The sequence below is a fragment of the Nannospalax galili genome, unplaced genomic scaffold, assembly GCF_000622305.1.
Source record: "Nannospalax galili isolate Female #2095 unplaced genomic scaffold, S.galili_v1.0 scaffold1421, whole genome shotgun sequence".
In the NCBI taxonomy this organism is placed as follows: domain Eukaryota; kingdom Metazoa; phylum Chordata; class Mammalia; order Rodentia; family Spalacidae; genus Nannospalax; species Nannospalax galili.
In genome coordinates, this window is record NW_008345746.1 from 361583 (window position 1) to 379504 (window position 17922).

General features: G+C 53.5%; 2 protein-coding genes across 2 annotated transcripts in view; both read left to right on the plus strand.

Annotated features, from left to right (window-relative positions):
* Lcn6 (lipocalin 6) overlaps nt 1-3025 on the plus strand; it is a 5681-nt gene extending 2656 nt beyond the window's left edge. Inside the window, exons 3-7 of the mRNA XM_008841987.2 lie at nt 1384-1454; nt 2056-2166; nt 2433-2534; nt 2778-2803; nt 2950-3025. Coding sequence (XP_008840209.2) covers nt 1384-1454; nt 2056-2166; nt 2433-2534; nt 2778-2803; nt 2950-2952 — 313 coding nt within the window. The 3' untranslated portion in view covers nt 2953-3025. The remainder of the gene's footprint in view (nt 1-1383; nt 1455-2055; nt 2167-2432; nt 2535-2777; nt 2804-2949) is intronic.
* Nucleotides 3026-4306: 1281 nt separating this feature from the next.
* Lcn10 (lipocalin 10) lies at nt 4307-7448 on the plus strand. The gene is made up of 6 exons (XM_008841925.1): nt 4307-4408; nt 5098-5237; nt 5628-5698; nt 5990-6097; nt 6744-6842; nt 7420-7448. The coding sequence occupies exons 1-6, from the start codon at nt 4307-4309 to the stop codon at nt 7446-7448; spliced, it is 549 nt and encodes a 182-aa protein (XP_008840147.1).
* The last annotated feature ends 10474 nt before the right edge of the window (nt 7449-17922 follow it).

The following is a 17922-nucleotide window of genomic DNA, read 5'->3' on the forward strand; positions in this document are numbered from 1 at the left end:
ATGTGTATATGTTTGCACCTCCTAAGCTATCTAACTACCCTTAAAAAATAAGTTTCTAGCATTTTATTATTTAAATTTTATGTGTATGAATGTATTACTTCCATGTAGGTGGTATACCTGTGCTGTGTAATGCCACGGAGGTCAAAAGAAGGCGTTGGATCCCTTGGAACTGGAGTTACAGACAGTTAGCCGCCATGTGGGTTCTGGGAATTGAACCCAGGTCCTCTGTGAGAGCAGCCTGTGCTCTTTCCTAACTGCTGAGCCATCTCTCCAGTCCCCATGTTCCTACTCTCTCTCTCTCATTTGGCTTCAAACTGACTGTGTAGCCAAGGGTGTCCTCGAACTCCTGATCCTCCTGCCTCCACCTCCTGAGTGCTGGGATCACAGGTGTGTCACCACGCCCTCATGTTTCCTAAGTGTGAGACCCACGAACATTTCTGGAAGCATTCCATATATGCCACAGAGCTTCTCGCGGGTTCTTCCCAGTGATCTCTCTTCAAATATCTGTGTTTTTCTCTGGAGTGTTTCTTACTGGTTTATGGGAAGTCTTGAATACTTGGGGAATTAGCAACTAGTATGTAATAAAAACTAGTTTTTTTACTAGTGGACTATGAATATACTACAAGTATGTGTCCAGTTTGCTGTGTTTCTTATGCTGTTGAAGAGTTTTTCTTTTCTGTGAGTTGTTTTTACATTTTTGCACTGCTGTGTATACCAGGTCTGGGTGCTGAGACATCGGGGGTGGGAGGCATTGGAAGCCCTCCTGTATCTTTGCTACATCTAGAATTTTGCCCTGTGAAGTGTGAGGCACACCCAGACCACTCTACAGCCCAATGCCACGGACTCACAGCTGGTCCCTCTGTCCCCAGTGATTCAAAGTGTGACCTTTGTCACATGTACGTGTCTGGGTGAGTTTTGCTTTGTTTTTGGACTTTCTAGTCTGTTTCTTTGATCTGTTTATTTACCTAGACATCGGCATGGGCTTAAGGTGTGGACCTCATCTGGTGGACCAGCTTGGGCCACTTTTCCTTTCAGACTCTCCCCACCATCTCTCACTATAGGTGTCTTGTCCTATAGACACTGTGCGGCCTGCTTGTTTTGTCTAACAGACACTGCTACACTTTTGTTGGGCTTGCTGACTTTAGGGGCTGACATGTTGGGGGACCCCTGGACACTGTCTCCTCACCTGGACCACAGGCTGATGTCATGTGTACTCTCAGCACCAAAGCCTTCTGGGAATGGCTGGTGCTTCTGAAGTGCCAGGGTCGGATCTCTGGGTAACTCATCAAGGAGGAAATGAACCTTCTTTGAGGCTCTTCCCACTGGTGGGACGGCGTGACTCTCAGAGGCCTGCTTCCTATTGTGGGGCCCTTTGCTTCCTAGGCCGAATGGGTGCCACCAGAACACTGTGGAGCTGCTGAAGCAAGATTCCCGATGGGTGTTTGAGAACCCCTGTGAGTCTGACAACTGCCGGGACCTCCTTACCACCATAGAGGCCAGCCCTTGAGTCCCTAGACCCTAGTCGGCCAGGCCAGCACTGGCAGGGAAGAGGCCACTTTACTCCAGAGAATCAGCACAAGCTTTCTGCAGGAAGTTAAAGGATTCAACTTTATCAGGGCCTTGAGGCTGATCCTCAGGAAAAGGGAGGCCCCTGGACAGAGGATGGGGTCTTCACGCCCTCCAGGGATGCCCAGATGCTCATGGGGTCCTAGTCCAGGTCCCTAGGTTCCTCCATGGGTGCAGTGGACTGGGTGCCTGGTCAGCAGCTTTTCACTCCCACAAAGATAGGGTGACCCAATTGCTTCTCAGTCACCTCAGCATGGGCTGGAGCAAGCACTCACCTGTCCATCTGTCCATCAGCAACCAGGAGCTACTTCTTCCCGCCACAATGTAGGGGTCAGGGATCAGGGGACAGAGCTTGAGACCTCTCCTGGGGATGGATGGGGTCTTGCTCTGAGTTTGCTCCTCATCCCTGTGGCAAATCCAGGTTCTATGCCCAGGTGGCATGGTGACCCTGTTCCCCTTCCCCTCCTGGACCTTGCATTTTCTTTCTAGCCTTGGGCGTGCTGGATTACCGAGTGCTGGGTACTAACTTCAAAGATTATGCTGTTGTCTTCACCCAGCTGGAGTTTGGGGATGAGACCTTCAACACGGTGGAACTATATAGTGAGTGGTACAGGCGAGGTTGCTCAGGGTTCCTGGCGCCCGAGACCCAGGCACTCCGTGACCACAGGCCCTAGTTGGGGATATACAGGGCCAGTTCACCCTGGCGCCCGAGACCCAGGCACTCTGACCACAGGCCCTAGTTGGGCACATATAGGATCAGCCCAGCCACCTTGGGGTTGACTGGGGTTGGGGATGTAGAGTGGGCAGGAGTCGCATCCACACTCTCCACCCCCTGACCAGCTCTCAGGCTGCCCTTTTCCGCCCAGGTCGGACAGAGATGGCCAGCCAGGAGGGCATGCAGCTGTTCACCAAGTGGAGTCAGGGCCTGGGTTTCTTGTCCCAGCAACAGGCCCGGCTTCAGAAGGACCGTGAGTGTCCATAGGCGTGGATGCAGGGAGCCCAGACAGTTCTGATGTCCGCGGGGAGCGACTGAGGTGGTTGTGGGGGCATTTCCTGCCTTCTTCCAGTTTGTGGGTACTTCAAGGGGTCATCCATGCCTGTCACAGTCAGGCCTGAGGGAATGGCCTCCTCTCAGGGGGGTCTGTGGGCAGAGCCCAGGGCACTGCAGCTGCTGTAGCCCCGTCTTCACAGCTGGCTTGTTTCTTTTTCAGTCACCTGTGCACACGAGCTCCTCCAGGTAGGCCACCTCCTCATGCATCACTGCTGCCTCTTTGGGTGGCGGGAGGAGCCCATGCAGCCCGTGGCTCTGCTGCTGTGAAGGTGGCTGAGGGTAGGGGTGATGATTCTTGTGAGTCTGCCCACAGTGCTTGTCCTGGTTTTCAGTGATCGCACCACAGCATCCTCATGATCTCACCACAGCATCCTGGTGTCCCGGTGGAGGCGGGCAGGAGCTGTCCTTGCATGGTGACTGGAGGCGCTGGTGTTGGCTTCCTGCTCCCCCAGGCTCTTGCTTGGTTGAGAATAAAGTGATTTCATAGTAAGCCTGCCACAATGTGTCTTCACTGGGACAGCCCCTGTGCTGTGGAGGTAGTGAGGGCAGGGGAAGGGGACATGATCGGAGACCAGGCCATGGAACCACAGAGCCAGCTCTGAGACAAGGGATTTTGCTGTACTTGCATCCCTTACCAGAACTCTCTGAGCCTGGGGACAGGCTAGTGGCTTCTCACTGGGGACTGGACATGATGCCCGGAATGTTGGAGGTTGAGCTGTCTGGGCTAGGCAAGAGCCTGTGAATAGGTCAGGACAATGTTGAGGCAGCTACTAGAACATCAGAATCCACAGGCAGGGGGCCAATCATCCATGCATTGCCTAGCAGGAGGGCACACTGTGTGCTGCTCAGCAACAGGGCTTAGCATCCAAGGGCTGTTTAGTCAGGGAGGGGGTCAGCATCCACAGGCTGGCTAGTAGGGGGCTCTACACACTGCCTTGCGGGAGGGTATAGCTCTCATGGCCTAGCTATCAGGGCAGGAGGGTGCTGCGGGTGGTGTGTGTGTGTGTGTGTGTGTGTGTGTGTGTGTGTGGTGTGACTCTCAAAGCCTGAGCCTAAGGGTCTTCCTCACAACTGGGACAGCTGGCCTAGAGGTGGCAGAGTGATGTCACTCATTGAGGAGAGGGGAACCTGAAGGGAGGGCTCAGGCCTCAAAGCCATGCAGCTATTTCCATGCACACACACCCTCATACCCCTCCCTGGTCTGGCCATCAACACCTCTGCCTTGGGACGGCAGCTCCAAAATCTGTGCCCAGAGGCCACTGTGTGTTCCCTAGACCCAACCCTGGGCTTATGCTTCTCATCTGGCCTAAGGTTAGGGTTGTGAGCCCCAGGGCACTCACTGGTAGCTGACATAGCACAGGCTGAAATGGTTTGCAGGAGACAGGAGGAGGCTCCTCAGCCCTGGGAGATGTGAGGACCAGCTTCTCTGTGATCCCTGAGAACATGTTGCTGCCCATCTGCAGGGGCCTCCCAGGCAGGCAACATCCACTGCAACCAACAACGGCCAGACTGAGGGCCAAGTGTCCTGACTGGCCTCTGCACCGGGGGAGGGGCATAGCCTGAAGCCACACCTACCCACCTCCCACCCAGCCTTCCCCCGGAGCTCAAGCTTCAGGATGGGTCAGATACTACTACAGGGTGGGTAGGGCAGGACAGTGAGGCTGAAATCCTGAGCTGCAGCGGGCGAGGATGAAGCTGGAGTTGGCCCTGGCCATAGCCCTAGTCCTGGCTGTGGGGTCCTGGACACAGGAGTTTTTCCCCAAGGAGGCCCATGCCCTCAACTGGGGCAAGGTGAGCTACATACCTCTTCATCCTTTCATCAGGGGCCAGAGTCAGAGGGTACAGGATACAGGGCACATGGACTTCAGCCCCAAGAGCAGCTGGGATAATGACCCCAGCAGAAGGGCAGAGTACAGTATCTGCTGAGTCCAATTGGGTTGGTAACCTGTCCTCTCCCCTGCCACTGTCCCAGTCCCGGGAGCCCTGGTGATGCCTCTGTAAAGGGGAAGAGTACCCCAAGGCAGAGGCCAGGGGACAAGCTAGAGGCAGAGTGTTGGGTATATATATATGGTGGAACAATTAGGGGAAAGTTCCAGGTGGGCTGGCTGTGGGCACAGTGGCTAGGTGGATTCACAAAGCACAGAGTACCTAGGGGCTAGGGGCCTGTAGCAGGAAAGAGCTGGTGGCCAGAAGCTCAGGAGCAAGTGGGAGGGGAGGGGCTGAGTGCTCATGGCCTGGGGAGGCAAAGAGGGAAGGTGTCTCTGAGGTGGATGGATGGCTACGGCTCAGACCTCAGCCTCCTGCGGCCCCTGACTGGGCAAGTATCAGCTTCTCTTCAGCTTGGTTCAGGATGGAGTAGTGCCCACCTTCAGGCACAGATGTGTACTGGGCCATGGGAAAGGGCCACTTATTGGGTCTAGTCTCTGGTGGGGGCAGCATGATGTGGCAGCTCCAACACTGTCCTCCCTAACACCCTGCAGTTCTCAGGGTTCTGGTACATCATTGCCATCGCCACAGACATCCAGGGATTCCTGCCAACGAAAGACAAGAGAAAGCTGGGGGCATCTGTGGTGAAGGTGCACAGGATGGGCCAGCTCAGGGTGGTCATCGCCTTCAGCCGGTGAGGGGATGTGGCAGGGGTCCTAGTACACCTTTGCAGACTGACCAGGGGCAGTTCCCCTTCCAGGAGAAAGGCGTCAACAGATAGGGGAAAGGGGTCCTGAGAGGAAGCAAGCCAGCTGCATGGTCCCCTACCCCTCCTCTAAAACCCAAGGGGTGACTTTTGAGAAGCACCTGTCAGATAGGGAGGGGGTGTTAGGAGTGGATCTCTCAGCTCTGGACAGGCTCTTGTCTAAATTGGGAAATTCCCACCCAAATTCCCATCCATTTTGCCTCATCCCTGGGTCCTAGGGGTAGAGTGTGAGAAGAGTTGGCTAAGTCAGTTGTGGGAGGGGGTGGCCAGTGGGCCACAAGGTCCTCCTGGCTATAGCTCATAGCATCTGCTCCCCAGGTCCCAGAGATGCCAGTCATGGGAGGTGACCCTGAGAAAAAACAAGAAGAAACCCGTGTTCAGGAACACCTGTGCGTAGGACACCTGGGCTATGGGGGACCGCGAGACTTGGCAGCAGCCCTTCCCTCATTCCCCAGAGCATGTGGTGGGTGGGCCAGGCATCCAGGATGGGTGGCCAGGCTGGCTGTGGTCCCAGAGCTCAGTACACTCCTCTGGATGGCCTGATCTGGCAGTGGGCGGGGGGGGGTGAGGTCACGGGAGAAAGGCCACACTGGCTGAGGTGTTGGGTGCCAGAGCTGTACTGTGGTGGGCAATGGTGTCTAGGCACCAGTGATTACTGGAGATTTTTTTTTTTTTTGCAGTGAAAGGAGTAAAGGCCTTCCATGTACTGTCCACTGACTATAGCTACGGCCTAATATACCTCCGCTTGGGGCATGCAGGCATCAGTCACAAGAGCCTGCTGCTCTTGAGTGAGTGTCACGTGCAATGCTGCCTTTGGGAGTCAGAGCTAGGGTGGCAGAGGGCCAGAGGGGCCACGGGCACAGGGGTGAGGGAGGGTCGAGGGACAGCAAGACTGCCAGGCAAGGCTGACCATCTGGGAGGGAGGGTGGTTGGTGAGAGGTGATGGTGGGTGGTCTGAGAGGGGCTGTGGAAGTGGAGCTCGCTGTGTGCAGGGCTGGAGGCAGCAGCAGGGGTGAGGGGGAACCCTCACGGGGAGGGGTCAGGATGTGGGGGTTGTGGTGTTGAGGCATTCTTCTGCGTGTGTGGGCTGTCTGGAATGAGATTGGGATGTGAGTTGTGAGTTCCAAGCTCTGGGAAACCAAAGATTAGGACAGGGTGGCTGGTTCCAGCAGGAACAAGGGCAGGCTTTGGGGGAGGGTGAATGGAAAGTGATATGATGGGGAGGTGGGCATGTTTAAGAATGCAATTGGCCAGGACATGCCCAGGGACTGGCTGTAGTAGATGTGGGGATAGAGGGAACTTCCAGGTGCTTACCTCCTGTAGACTGACTCAGGCTTGCTGCCTTGGAACTAGGGTTAGGGACAGAATGACAATGTGTAGGGAGGAATATTAGAATGGGTCCCCCACTGCTGTGATTCTGACCCCCAACTGCAGATAGACAGAACGTCTCCAGCTTCCTGAGTCTCCGAGAATTCCTGGACACAAGTGAAATTCTGCAGCTCTCCAAGCAGGCTGTCATCCTCCCAAAAGACGGTACTTTGTGGCCTTCACTCTCCTGCCCTTGTTCTGTCTGGTTAGACAGTTGGTCCATGCAGAGAGGTGAGGGGAGAGGTTTAATGGCCCATGTGTCTGAAGAGCCAAGTGTACAGGCACCTGAATAGCCTCACCTTTCTGCACCTGTGGGTCTCCTGTCTGCGTTCGGTATACAGTGCCCTGTGCAGACAGAGGTAGCTCCCAGGGTACAAAGGCTCCAGCCAATATTCTGGGTGGGCTATGGGATGGAAGCTGTATCACTTTGCCCTCTGTGTTGTCCAGGGCAACCAGAGTGAGACCACCCACATATGAATCGGCACCTGAATAGCCCCACCTTTCTGCACCTGTGGGTCTCCTGTCTGCGTTCGGTGTACAGTGCCCTATGCAGACAGAGGTAGCTCCCAGGGTACAAAGGCTCCAGCCAATATTCTGGGTGGGCTATGGGATGGAAGCTGTATCACTTTGCCCTCTGTGTTGTCCAGGGCAACCAGAGTGAGACCACCCACATATGAATGCGTTGCAGACATGGCTCCCCTACAGTAGTCAGGCCTCTCAGAACCTTTGTTCTTTCCCACAGCTTCCTGTGCACACACGATCCTGCCATGATAGCCATTCGTCCTCTGTGCATGCCTTAGACTTGTGACCCTTCCAGAGCCTGGGAGTGTTAATTTCAGGTAGGAGGCTGTCACATTCAGTGGCTTGTTCAGAGGTGTTTGGTGATCACAGACCAGTGGCATTCTGAAGACCAAGTGGCTCCAGCTCTGACCATCTGACTGCACGGAGCCTGAGCCATGATCGCTGTCCTTGCCTCCCCTGATCTCAGCAGACTGCAACTGGGCTGCACGCACGTCTCTCTTTGCACCGCCTACCCCGGAAGCACGCTGGGCTTCATCTTTGCTTGGAGGCCAAGTCTCAAGCTCACCTCTGACCACAAGCACATCTGTCTCTTCTTTTCTTTGTCTTTACAAAACAAGTTTTATTTTGGTCTAGAGAGCTGGCTCAGTGGTTAAGAGAATTTACAACTCTCACAGAGGACCTGAGTCTGATTCCCAGCACTCACATGGCAGCTCATAACCACCTGTAATTCCAGCTCCAGGGGAGGCCCTCTTCTGACTTCCAAAGACACTTGCACTCACGTGGACATACCCACATACAGACATATATGCATACACATAATTAAAAATAAAAGTCTGGGCTGGGAGATGGCTCAGCAGTTAAGAGCACATACTGTTCTTCCAGAGGACTTGAGTTCAATTCCCAGCAACCACACTGGGTAACTCACAACAGCTTGTAACTCCAGCTTCTGGAGGATCTGATACCTTTGACTTCTGTCAGAACCCACTCTCACGTGCACATACCATCACACAGACACACATATATACACATAATTTTAAAAATTGAAATAAATCTTAAATTTAAAAAAGAAAAATCTATAAAATTTTTTGTATTTTCACATGTGCATGAAATTATATTTATTTATTTTTTTTTTTTTTTTTGAGACAGGGTCTCCCAGTAGCCCCAGCTGGCCTGGAACTCACTATATAGACCCGGCTGGCCTTGAACTCACAGAGATCCGCCTGCCTCTGCCTCCCAAGTGCTGGGATTAAAGGTGTGTGGCACCATGCCCGGCCTGAAATTATATTGCTTATTCATCCCCTTCTCCCCTTTTCTATTCCCCCACCTCTTCCTCCCCTCAAGGAGCCCTGATTCCGCTCTCATTTCATGTGTATTCTTTAACCCTCCCTCGCCCTCAAACACACAGATGTAAATCTAGACTCTGCATTTGAGAGGCAAGATGTGGAAGTCCAAGCTCGGTTTATTAAGCTTGGAACATTACTCTCTAGATGTGTCCATTTCCCTGCAATGTCACATTTCAGTCTTGCTTGTGGCTGAATAAAATTCCATTGTGAATACACACCACATCTGTGGATATACATTTTCTCTGTTCATCTGTTGATAGTACCCAGGCTGGCTCTGTATCTCGGCTACTGTGAGCAGTGCGGCGACAAGCAGGGACGAAGCCTGTTACTGTGGATGCTGACCTAGAGTCCTTGGGGTGGAGTCCCAGGAATGGCACAGCTGGGTCATAGGATAGTCGTAGTTTCAGTTTTGAGGAACTCCATGACTTGTGGCTGCACTGCTTTTCTTTAACCTCCGGTCTTTCAGCCATATTTGCTCCAAGGAGCAGGAGAGCAGCAGCTCTACCTGTGGCTGGAAGTCCTTTGAGCCTGCTCGCTGGGTCAACGTTCTCCTCTTCACACCATTACCAGCAGCCCTTGCTGGGAGGAGATCTCCCATCTCCTCCAGTCTTGTGTGTGTGCGTGCGTGCGTGTGTGTGTGTGTGTGTGTGCGTGCATGTGTGTGTGTGTGTGTGTGTGTGTGCGCGCGCGTGTGTATGTGCACCCTCCTTCCCAGAGTCCTCTCCTGCAGCCTCCTCACAAGCCTCCAGCACCAGGCTCTCCTGATGCAGAGTAACTTCACCTTGGCGCCTCCTGGTGCTGAGCGATCCTGAGTTTCCAGCTCAAACCGTCCATGCGACTGTGTGAACAAACAATCCCGTCAGTGTTGGCACAGGGACTAGCGAAAGGGCGACAAGAAACATTTCCTCCACCCAGTAAGCTCCCACTTTGAGTCCTTCTGCCCACAGATGGGAGCAGTGCTTTCTGCTGTTATAAGTTGGTTTTGGTTATGGATCCGGACACGCCAAACCACCTGTCATATGCTGTCTGGGGGGTCGGGGGGTCTGGCCTCTTTCACTCAGCAATGGTGTTCTGAGACCCCAATGCTGATGAGTATAGGGGAAGTTTCTCCTTTCTGGCTCAGATTGCTGGGTGGTAGGCAGCTGGAACCTAGCTGGCTGGCTTTGTGTATGCCATTACACGTTTGAAACCTGTTCTAAGATAGAGTTAAATGACATAGAGCTAACCTATCCTTTCAGATCCTCCAGTGAGACATTGTAGAACAGAGCTGCTTTCAGGGTTAGTTTGACTCCACTGCCTAGCAAGACGGTTCTGGTCAGTCTCCCCACCATCCTGATGTGGCAAGGTTTTTCCACCACACTCTGGCAGCTGGGAGTGTAAATCTATTTGGCTCTCCGAGGGTCCCGAGGCTTGTTCTGCTGGCTCCTTCCTTTCCTAATGATTGGGTTCCCTTAAATATTTTTGGCAAGATATCAATAGTGGGGTGGGTGCTAGAAGTCCTTTTCTTTTTTTTTTTTAAATTTTGTTTTAGAAGTTCTTTTCAATGTGACTAATTCAACGATTGGGTTCCCTTAAACATTTTTGCCAAGATATCAATAGTGGGGTGGGTGCTAGAAGTCCTTTTCTTTTTTTTTTTAAATTTTGTTTTAGAAGTTCTTTTCAATGTGACTAATTCAAAGGTTTGTGTGGTTCTGTGTCTGTAAGTTTTCTCCCGTGTAAAGGTGATTGTCAATCACCTGTGCATCTTCTGTTCACCAGCCTTTGGGTCCAGGGTATCTATACCTGGGTAGGATGAGGCCCCACTGGCTGGTTTGTAGCTTATGAATGAAAACAGAAGCTCAGGAGCATTTGAGATCATGCACCACCCACACTCTCCTGGGAAGGACCCAAGGCTTAAGTATGGTGAGGATTTGAGCATCCCTTTAGGCCTTAGGGCCCAGGTGTGTCATAAGGAGGTGAACCAGGGGGTCCTGTCTCTTCCTCAACTCCTCTGGACCTTAACGAGTGCCAGATGATGGTCATTGCAGAACAGAGGACAGTCCAGAACAAATAGTCCTGTCCTGCCATCTAGCCTCAAGAACCTCCAGGCTGTTGCTGCATCAGAGTGGATGAGACTACCCTGTCCCAGGGGCCTCAGACTCCAGTCCTCCTGGGTTGAAAGCACCGGGGTAACTGCTTCTTCACTGCTTAACCCTGATAGGGACAGGGAAGGAAGAAGAAGAGAGAATTGGGAAGAGGAAGCCATGCGGGGTCCCAGAGGTCAGGGCACCAGATAGCCAGTAGGTCTGGATGCCTGCATGTACCCCACAGGGTAGACTTACAGAATTCATCCCTCTGCCGTTAAGGGTGGTCTCCCTTTGAGGCAGCCAGCTGGATGGGGCAGAGTGGTCCCAGTCATGCAGCTGGCCACCACCCTTACAGATCCTCTCGTCGTTTGCCATGGCCTGGCCTGGCACTCACATAACCCCTGTGGTTAGAATTACTTCACAGCCCTGGGAAGAGCCTTACAGCCACCATGGCCTCAGCTACATTGCTTGGATGCCATTTCCTTGACTCTTGGAGAGAGTCAGCTGCAGGGCTGGGGTTTTCCCTGCAGGATGTGGAGAGAGAGCCACATACAGGTCAGGCCACAAGTGAGTCCATGAAGAACACACGTAACCAGAGTACCAGAGCTGGTGCTGCCTGTCACCACAGAGGTCAGTGAGCAGAGGGGATCGAATCTTTAAGTTTGCTTTCTTCAGAGAGACCTAGAGGTGATCTACATGACTCAACTCAGAGGCAACTCAGAGGCTTGGTGCATGCGAACCCCCATCCTCTGGAGAAAAGAACCAACACCATAAATCTCAAAGACAAGGACGACCACCTGGCCAGAGGGACCAGACTTTGGAGGGATTTATTGCCTTTGTCCTGTTTTCCTATGAAATATGCCAGGGATAGATGGCTTGGGGAAGGCAAGTCTCCTCTGGCTTCCCCGACTGCTGGCTGTCTGAATAAACCACAATTTAAAGAATCGATTTCGGTCGCTGCTCATTGGGCTTGCAGTGACAGGCAGCAGGAACTGCTGCATTCCAGTTCTCATACAGGTGAACCTGTGTGTGATGCACATGTGACCTATGGAGGAGACCACAAGATGGTTCCATGTGTCCTCCCCCCCCGTGCCTCTGTGAAGCTCTGACCTGCAGTGGGATGGGGGGCCCTTTGGGAGATTAGTCTCGGACAAGTAGGGGAGATGGTTCTTGTGATGGGATCAGTGCCCTGCCACATGAGGATGCAGTGAGACACCATCCCACCATCCAGGAAGGGCCCTCTTCAAAATCCAGTTATGCCAGTGCCCTCTTGAACTTCACCTCCAGAACTTTGAGGTATAAATGCTGTTTAGGGTCCTTGGCTATCACAGTTCCGGTTGGCCCAATACACATGGGTGAGCAGTAGGTGAGCCCATGTGAGGCCCACAGGCTCTCAGCCTTGCCTGAGGGGCTGGGTTTCCAGAGGGGAGGATACCCTTGGATGACCTGTTCCTACTTGGCCATGCTGAGAGTGTAGAGGACGATGAAAGCCCTTCCTGTCTGGAAGGCAGAGGACTTTGGGCTGACCTCACTCACAGGACTGGGCACTGTGTTCTGAGGAGGTGGCATTAATGTCTCTGCAGGGCTCAGGGGACAGAGCTGAGCTCAGCCTACAGGTCTGGAGCCTCTGAGGTCTGCCTCTGCTCCCTAGAGCTATGTGCTCCCCCCACCCAAGCCCTGGGGGGTGAGGAGCAAGGTGAATCTCTTGGTTTCCTGCTGGCAGTGGCTGCTTCCCCTGGGGCTGCATTTCCCGAGTCTTTTCAGTCATCCTACAGTTGGGCCACAGGGCAGGGGAGGGGCTCATAGCTTCATTCTGCAGGGAAAGCTGCAGAGTGGACACAGACTATCACTGACAAGTGCGCACACACGCATGCACACCAGTGCACAAATGCTCATGTATGCATGTCCCCTGAGCCCTGCAGAGGCATTAGTGCCACCACCTCAGAACACAGACACTCAGCTCCACTAGTACATGTGATGCATAGGCACAAAATACAGTCACATGCCAACACATCCACGTTCCAGCACAGGGAATGGGCACACCCCATCCTGTGCACAGGGCACACATGCACATAGGCCACGCACCTGCACACCCACTCCAGCATACATCATGTACACATTCCATCCTGTATATAGGACACACATTCAAATACCTGCACACACACTCCAGTACACACATCTCACACATCTCATCCTGTGTACAAGGTACACATTCACACAGACTACATACATGCATACATACACACATTTCAGCACATACAATGCACACACACCCCATCCTGTGCACAAGACACACATATACATGGACCACGCACCTGCACACCTACTTCAGCACACATACAAATCTCATCCTGTGCACAGGGCACGCATGCACACATGAGCCACATACCTACACACCCAGTCTTACAGTACACATACCCACTTGTATACAACATCCCAATCTTGTGCAGAAAGCATGTATTTGCACATGGACACCCCCACAGGCACATGCATGCACACAGCACGTCATGTATGCATATACATATGTATATCATGCATACATCCACTCACATGCATATTCACCCATGCACACGCACACATATGTGCACACACATCTGCTCATCGCATCTCTAGTTCACGGCAGTGTCTGCCACGCTGGCTTGCAGTGGAGGAGGGCTGCCCAGTGCCCCTGATCTTTCCAGGAAGACTGGTTTCTGGGAAGGTTCTGTCTCCCAACTACAATCACCACTCTGTTGTGCTATAGAGGTCTATGTTGGGGTGTGTGGGGCATCTGGTTGGTCTGTAGTGCAGGGAGCAGTTCAAACCCACAGTGGCAGAGCCACAAGTTTGGTCAGTCTTCCAGTTCCAGAAAGTTCTCGCATGGGCCCAAGCACCAGGGAGGGGGGAAGGTGTGTAAAGCCCCATGTCTCTGATGGCCTAGAGACCCCAGCTGATGAGGATTGGGAGGGAATCAGAGGAAGCTTGATGGTTCCACAGAGCTGGGGAGGAGCTGCTGACCCTCAGGGAAGGGACCAGAGTGACTGTCAGGCTCTTCAGAGTGTGTTCAACCTGAGGCAGGTCTGACCGGCCCAGTGAATCTGCCTAGACACTGCAGGGGTTCCTGGGCTGTGGAGACAAGCCTTACCAACTGACCTGCCCAAAACAAGGAACTCCCCAGCTTTGGGGGCCCAGAGGCTGATATCAGGGGTCCCAGAATCGTGCTCCCACGGAGAACTCTAGGGAAGCCTCTTTGGGCCTCTCCCAGCTCTGGTGCTGCCAGCTGGGGTCTCATTTGGAAGTGAGCTGGGGTGATGTGGGGAGCTGGCCTCCTGTGTGACCTGGACAACCTGGGGGATTCTGACGTCCCTCCCTCCCCTCTGGAACTTGCAGGTCTGGCTCATTTGCCCTCTGGGAGTCCATTCCCTGGAGGACACCCACACCCTGATGTGGGTTTTGATTCTGGGTGCAGGAGCCTGAGATGCAGTGTGGGCACTGGCCACTGGGGGGCATCAGTGCCCTCAGTGCTCAATGGAGAAAGTAGAGTCAGGGACCCTCCATCGCGGATCAGTGTGGGCCGCTCGGAAGCAGGAGTGGCTCTGACATCCTCTCTTCATTGTGCTCCAGGACTCACCCCTGCAGGGTCTGTGTGGGACTGGGATGTGCCTCTCAAGGTGACGGCTGTGGGCCCAGCCCCTCTCAGAGCTTCCAGGTGACAGAAGGAGATGGACAAAAGGTCAGAGTAGATTCACAGAAGGAAAAGAACAGGAGGTGAAGCAGAAATACTGGGGGTCACAAGGAGGGGTTGCTAGGGGTGTGTGAGGCTCATCAAGGTGACATTTTCCTGAATCAGAACCACCAGTGGGATCTTAGGCTGAGGAAGGTGGGGAAGGGCAGGGGGAGTGGAGAGGACAGACAGACAGAGACAGAGAATGAGAATTCAGGAGAGCAGGATCCAGACACAGGGTGGGGGGTGGAGAAAGACAAAGAGGGGGCGGAGAGGGGAAGAGGGGAAGAGGAAAGAGAGGGAACCCCAACCTGGATCTTAGCAGTGACTCCATCTCCTGGGTCCTAAGAAACCAGGCCATGACCAGGCCACGGAGCGGTGACTCCATCTCCTGTGTCCTAAGAAACCAGGCCATGACCAGGCCATGGAGCAGTGACTCCATCTCCTGTATCCTAAGAAACCAGGCAGAGTCCTTGCTGGGAGGTACAGAACTTGAACTCTAGGAGTCTGCGTTCTCTGGTAGCTCTTGTGGGAAGCCCACCCAAAGGGCTGAGAGGAGGTGCTTGGACCAATTCTAAACCTCACGGGGAACATGGGAAGGCTTATACCAGAGGGGTCCAGTTTCTGGACCTGTCACTTCAGCCTTCTTGTGTAGAAAGGGAAATGCAGTCAAGAGGGGAAGTAACTGCCCTAGATTCTCCTGTGAGACCCCAGGTATGGGTGGTGCTTGCTTTCATTCTTGTCCCCCCACCACCCCCGCTGCTCTTCCTGACCGTCCCTCTCTAAGTTTGTGTGTTAGCAACAGGTGGCACCAGCCCTGGCTTCACAGATAACACAGGTATTGATGTAGTCAGACACCTGAAGACCACCTCGAAAGACCCCTATGGAGCAGGTGGAGACTGGAGAGGCTCAGGGTGGAGCTTGGGAGCTCCTGCTGAAGGCAAGGCCAGAGCCACCTGGAGCTCCACAGCAGCCAGGACCAGCTGCCAAGGCACAATGGGTTCTGGCTGGGCTGCTGCTGGTGGAGCTGGTGCTGCCCCAGTTGTCTCCCCTCAAGTTGATAGAGCTGGCTCTACATCCCCTGCATCCAGGACAGGCACTGGTAGAGGTGGTCCTGGATCTGGCAGAGTTCAGCCTTCAAGTAGCGTGGGAGCCTGTGGTGGCCCAATTGCTCCCTCCTCTCTCATCTCTCCTCCCCCCTCTCATAGAAAACTGCCCTTAGGTCCACAGTTGCTGGCATCACTAATGGGGGCTTGGCCTCCAGCTTTTGCACAACTCCTGTGTGACCCCAAACCTCAAGATGCAGGTGCTGGGTCTTGAGGTGGCCTTGGAGCTTCAGGAGGAAGCAAGATTCCTAATATGTCTGCTTTGCCCCGAGTGTCTCCAAAGACAGAGAAGACCCCCCACCCCAATCTGCCATAGAAGCTCCAGACCTGGAGTCTATAGTGAGAAATCTTCCCAGAGCGTGGCCCAGCAAATGCAGGGCCCAGGCCAGTCCTTGATCCTGGCCCTGGTGTAGCCTAGCACCAAATCCTCCTTACACACCCTCAAGCCCCAACTCCAGGCCTCTAGGCCCTGGATTCAGCCTTCTTCTAGGTCAGGAGAATGTGGACATGGAGGGTCACGTCTGGGTAGGGCAAGCTGATCGCTGGTTGGTGCTGGCTGGTCAGGCCCCAGGGGTTGCCCAAGATGGAGCAGGCTTCCCACAGTCCTCTGCAGAAGGGTCTAGAGTGTTGACTTGACCCTTGGAAGTTAGTGTTTACCTGGGTCCCTGGCTGCCGACCAGAGCTGGAGGCTGGGAGCCAGCTCCAGGCTTCTCTTCCTCACAAGAATACTAAGTCAGCTAAAGACAGTATCAAAGGCTGTGAGGTTGGCTCTCCGCAGATGCGGGAAATGGAATAATTGTTCAATACCCACTTCCTCATAGACGGGCCAAGCCAACCAAAGCCAGCCAAAGCCAGCATGACATTGATATGAGGTTGGCACAGATAACTCCATAATTGAGGCCCACATCCTTGTAGAAGGGCCAAGTCAGCTAAAGCCAGTATGACACAGATACATGGCTGGCTTTCACGGGAAAAGTGCAGTGTACAATTGTTTAAGGGTGAGGACACCACAGTGTGAGATAAGCATGTTTTGTGTTGATGTTTGAAAGGTCAGCTCCCACCATACACAAATGTGCTCTGGCCTCCCAGCTCCCCCTGGCCCTCCAGAGTCAAATGTAGATCCTTTCTCTGAAGCCACCTGGGACTCAGCCCAGCTGAGTCCCGCCAGCACGTGCTGAGCCCCAGCCGGGAAGAATAAGGAACCGAGGTGCTGGGGGAGGCTGGACCTGACCTGCTCGCATGGCCGTGTTCCCGAGACACGGGAAAGGACCTGTGATAGGGTGGAATGGGTGAGACTGGGGCTGGCCAGAAAGAAGGACACTGATCACGCACTCCCCCTCCCCCAGGACAGCTCAGGACCCTCAGGCCACCTCCCCCTCTACTTTCTGAGAGGCGCAATCCACCTCACACGACCCTTGCTGGCCTCCACCCTCCCCACGTCCCAGCCCTGTGCATCTTCCCTCCCTCTTGGCTCCACAGCCTCCAACCTGTCCTCCTCCTCACTGAGGCGTGACCTGGAGCAGAGACTGACCAGCCTTCCTCAGAAGCCAAGTCCTCCCCTAGGCTCACTGCACACTGGTGTCTGTTCCTTCTGGAAAGACCCCTCATTCCCTCAGCAGAAGGATCATTGACTGTTCCTCTAGAATCCTATCAGATGGATTTGTTTCTTTCTAGATAATTGGAGGAAAATTCACAAAACCTCAGATTAACAGTTCCATGGCATTAGCTGTCCTCAGTGGTGTGCAGCCACCTCCAATTACTGGCTCCAAGCCATTCCATTGCAAACTAAACCCCAACCCGTGAGCCATCCCTCTGAGGTCTCTTCTATTTCTCCCCTAGAAACCCACAGGCTGCTTTCTGCCCCTGTGGACGGCCTCCTGCTGGACATTACTGCTGGACATCCCTGCAGCTTGTCTGTCTGTCTGTCTGTCTGTCATTGTGTTGGGAAGTATTCCTGCCACAGCGTGGCTCAGAATTTCATTCCTCTCATGGCTAGATATTCTTCCACAGTGTAAAGGAACTTCATTTTGAAGACTGATTCCTTTATGAACCAAACTGGGGCCATTTCCGACACGGAGGGAAGTCTAGAGTAAACCTCGTATTGCCACTTGCTTTCAGTTGGTTTTTAAAAGCCCTGAATTAGGGGGCTGGAGAGATGGCTCAGCAGTTAATAGCACTGGCTGCTCTTGCAGAGGACCCGGGTTCAGTTCCCAGTACCTATGTGGTGGCTGACAACCGTCTATAACTCCTGTTCCAGGAGATCTGATACCCTCTTCTGACCTCTGTGGGCATTGCACACATGTGGTGCACTTATTTACACCCCTAAACAATCCCCCCCACTTATTTAGGAGGACCCACAGCTGAGTGATATGTTACTGGTTTCCCACAGTTTTGCTGTAGGTGCCTCTGACCCATAGGCCTTTATGACCGCAGTTGCCCAGGTTCCTTTCTAGGTGCCTGTGGAATCACTTACTCCTCTTTTTGCCCATGCAGGGGTCCGATGGC

Excerpts from the sequence above, each read along its gene's own strand:
- Lcn10 (XM_008841925.1), top strand. The coding sequence starts at position 4,307 with ATGAAGCTGGAGTTGGCCCTGGCCATAGCCCTAGTCCTGGCTGTGGGG. Across the intron at positions 5,699-5,989 it reads ACCCGTGTTCAGGAACACCT|TGAAAGGAGTAAAGGCCTTC; the intron begins GTGCGTAGGACA and ends TTTTTTTTGCAG. Across the intron at positions 6,843-7,419 it reads TGTCATCCTCCCAAAAGACG|CTTCCTGTGCACACACGATC; the intron begins GTACTTTGTGGC and ends TCTTTCCCACAG.